At 36.3% G+C, this 2,382-nt stretch overlaps 1 protein-coding gene across 1 annotated transcript in view; it reads right to left on the bottom strand.

Annotated features, from left to right (window-relative positions):
- Nucleotides 1-212: 212 nt before the first annotated feature.
- LOC111089584 overlaps nt 213-2,382 on the bottom strand; it is a gene marked incomplete at its 3' end in the record, with an annotated part of 3,937 nt that continues 1,767 nt past the window's right edge. The window contains exons 2-3 of the mRNA XM_022402378.1: nt 1,423-1,510; nt 213-569 (exon numbers count right to left, since the gene is read on the bottom strand). Coding sequence (XP_022258086.1) covers nt 213-569; nt 1,423-1,510 — 445 coding nt within the window. The remainder of the gene's footprint in view (nt 570-1,422; nt 1,511-2,382) is intronic.

Below are 2,382 nucleotides of genomic sequence, written 5' to 3'. Positions count from 1 at the left end.
TACAAACAGAAACTACTGGTTATTCTAGTTGTTTTAAAAGGTCAACTCGGTTAAACAGTTGTTTGTGGTGTGCTATAAAACACAAATGCAGATTAATAGACTAATAACTTTAATACAAGCACTTACAAGTAAGTCTACACTCTTAAAAAACAAAACTATGTATAACATCTACACAAACCCTTTAAAGAATACTCTATGGCTATTCTCTTTACCTCTCTGTGAAGAAAATGAAGAGCCAGCTGGAGTCTGTGAGGAACCAGAGTACATGGCCTGTGGAATACTATATGTTGTTGAGGGATAGTGAGAATTGGTTTGACTCTGTGACCCAGAGTAGCTTCCCTGAGATTGGTTGTTTGTGCTGGACAGAATTTGTTGGCTGTTCAAAGTTGCTAAAGATGAGCCTTGATGTGTGTAACTAGCAGTAGTGGAAGGTATACCTGAAGAACCCAGTACAGAAGTTTTCTGTCCTGCATAGGGTCCAGGATAGTTCGAGGAATGATTTGTTTGGTGCGTGCCAGAAGTAAAGCTGTTCAACACTGGAGCAGCCTCTTCATTATTGTTGACTGTTCCTGAAAAATACGCCATTGTAACATTCACCTTAGTTGGACAAAAAATGGAATCAATGTCGAAGACCAAATATTTTATCCAGCACTTGACAGATTTGTAACTATACTCCTACTGACTATTACAAGTAACAGAACACTGACCATCACAAGTAATACATATAACAGAACACTGGAAGCTAGAGCAAAAACAAAATTCACCCCATTCAAGGAGTCTCAAAGAAAGAATTTACAAGTGACAATAAAACATTCCACTTACCATGAAGATGTTAGAATTGGCTGGGGTAGCACCTAGCTTGCTTTAAATCATTCCACTTACATTGAAGAGGTTGGAATTGACTGGGGTAGCACCTAGCTTGCTTTAAAACATTTCACTTACCATGAAGATGTTAGAATTGGCTGGGGTAGCACCTAGCTTGCTTTAAAACATTCCACTTACCATGAAGATGTTAGAATTGGCTGGGGTAGCACCTAGCTTGCTTTAAAACATTCCACTTACCATAAAGAGGTTGGAATTGACTGGGGTAGCACCTAGCTTGCTTTAAATCATTCCACTTACCATCGAGAGGTTGGGATTGACTGGGGTAGCACTTAGCTTGCTTTAAATCATTTCACTTACCATGAAGATGTTAGAATTGACTGGGGTAGCACCTAGCTTGCTTTAAAACATTCCACTTACCATGAAGATGTTAGAATTGGCTGGGGTAGCACCTAGCTTGCTTTAAAACATTCCACTTACCATGAAGATGTTAGAATTGACTGGGGTAGCACCTAGCTTGCTTTAAATCATTCCACTTACCATGAAGAGGTTGGAATTGACTGGGGTAGCACCTAGCTTGCTTTAAATCATTCCACTTACCATCGAGAGGTTGGGATTGACTAGGGTAGCCCCTAATTTGCTTTCTTTCAGTCTGAGAACTAAGCATTAGAGAGTCAGGCCCTGCAACCTAAACAAATAGAGAGATTAGTGTGAATAGATAAACTCCTGGAACAATGTTTTTTAATGGTTGGGCTTTAATGTTTAACAAAGCATAAAAAAAAATAAAAAATTACACTAACATTAATATGATGCTGTCATCTTTGTTCTAAAATACAAGCATTAAGTTGATTGTGAAAATCAAGATGAGACAGAACACCAAAAAAATCCCAGTATACACTACACGGTTCTTAACCCTCAATTTACTTTAAGATGTTTACAGCATATTTATTAATGGAAATGTATTGTATTGAGTGGCTTTTACAACACTAACAAAAAACAAAATAAGTGATTTTACTAATAGAGATTGAGTACAATATTGATGGAATTTATTTATATGTTGTTGTGTGATTCTTAATTTACTTTAACTATGTATCCACAAACAATTTGGTGCTTACGGGTTTTAGATAAAGGTGTATTTAAAAAGTCAACCACCATTGGCAACTTTAGGCTTAAGAATGAAAACTTGTTTTACTCTTAAGCTATGTACTAACAAAACATACATACTAAAATGAAGGCTTGTGTTCATTTTACATTTCTTGCACTCAATTTCTTAAAACTTATCATCCAAATATTGAGTTCTTAAACAAAATTTAAAACAACTTTTGTTGTAAAAAAATATCTATATATATTTCATTCAAGAAGTGGATTCAAGTTAAATCACATTGGAACTGAACCACATCAGTGTCCAGCTGACTAAAGTAGTCCTAGTAGTTTCATGACTAAAATTGGACACATCAGTGTCCAGCTGACTGTAGTAGTCCTAGTAGTTTCATGACTAAAATTGGACACCACATCAGTGCCCAGCTGACTGTAGTAGTCCTAGTAGTTTCATGACTAAAG

The sequence above is a fragment of the Limulus polyphemus genome, unplaced genomic scaffold (genome assembly GCF_000517525.1).
Source record: "Limulus polyphemus unplaced genomic scaffold, Limulus_polyphemus-2.1.2 Scaffold6704, whole genome shotgun sequence".
Lineage (NCBI taxonomy): Eukaryota > Metazoa > Arthropoda > Merostomata > Xiphosura > Limulidae > Limulus > Limulus polyphemus.
This window is presented reverse-complemented; position numbering and strand designations above follow the sequence as displayed.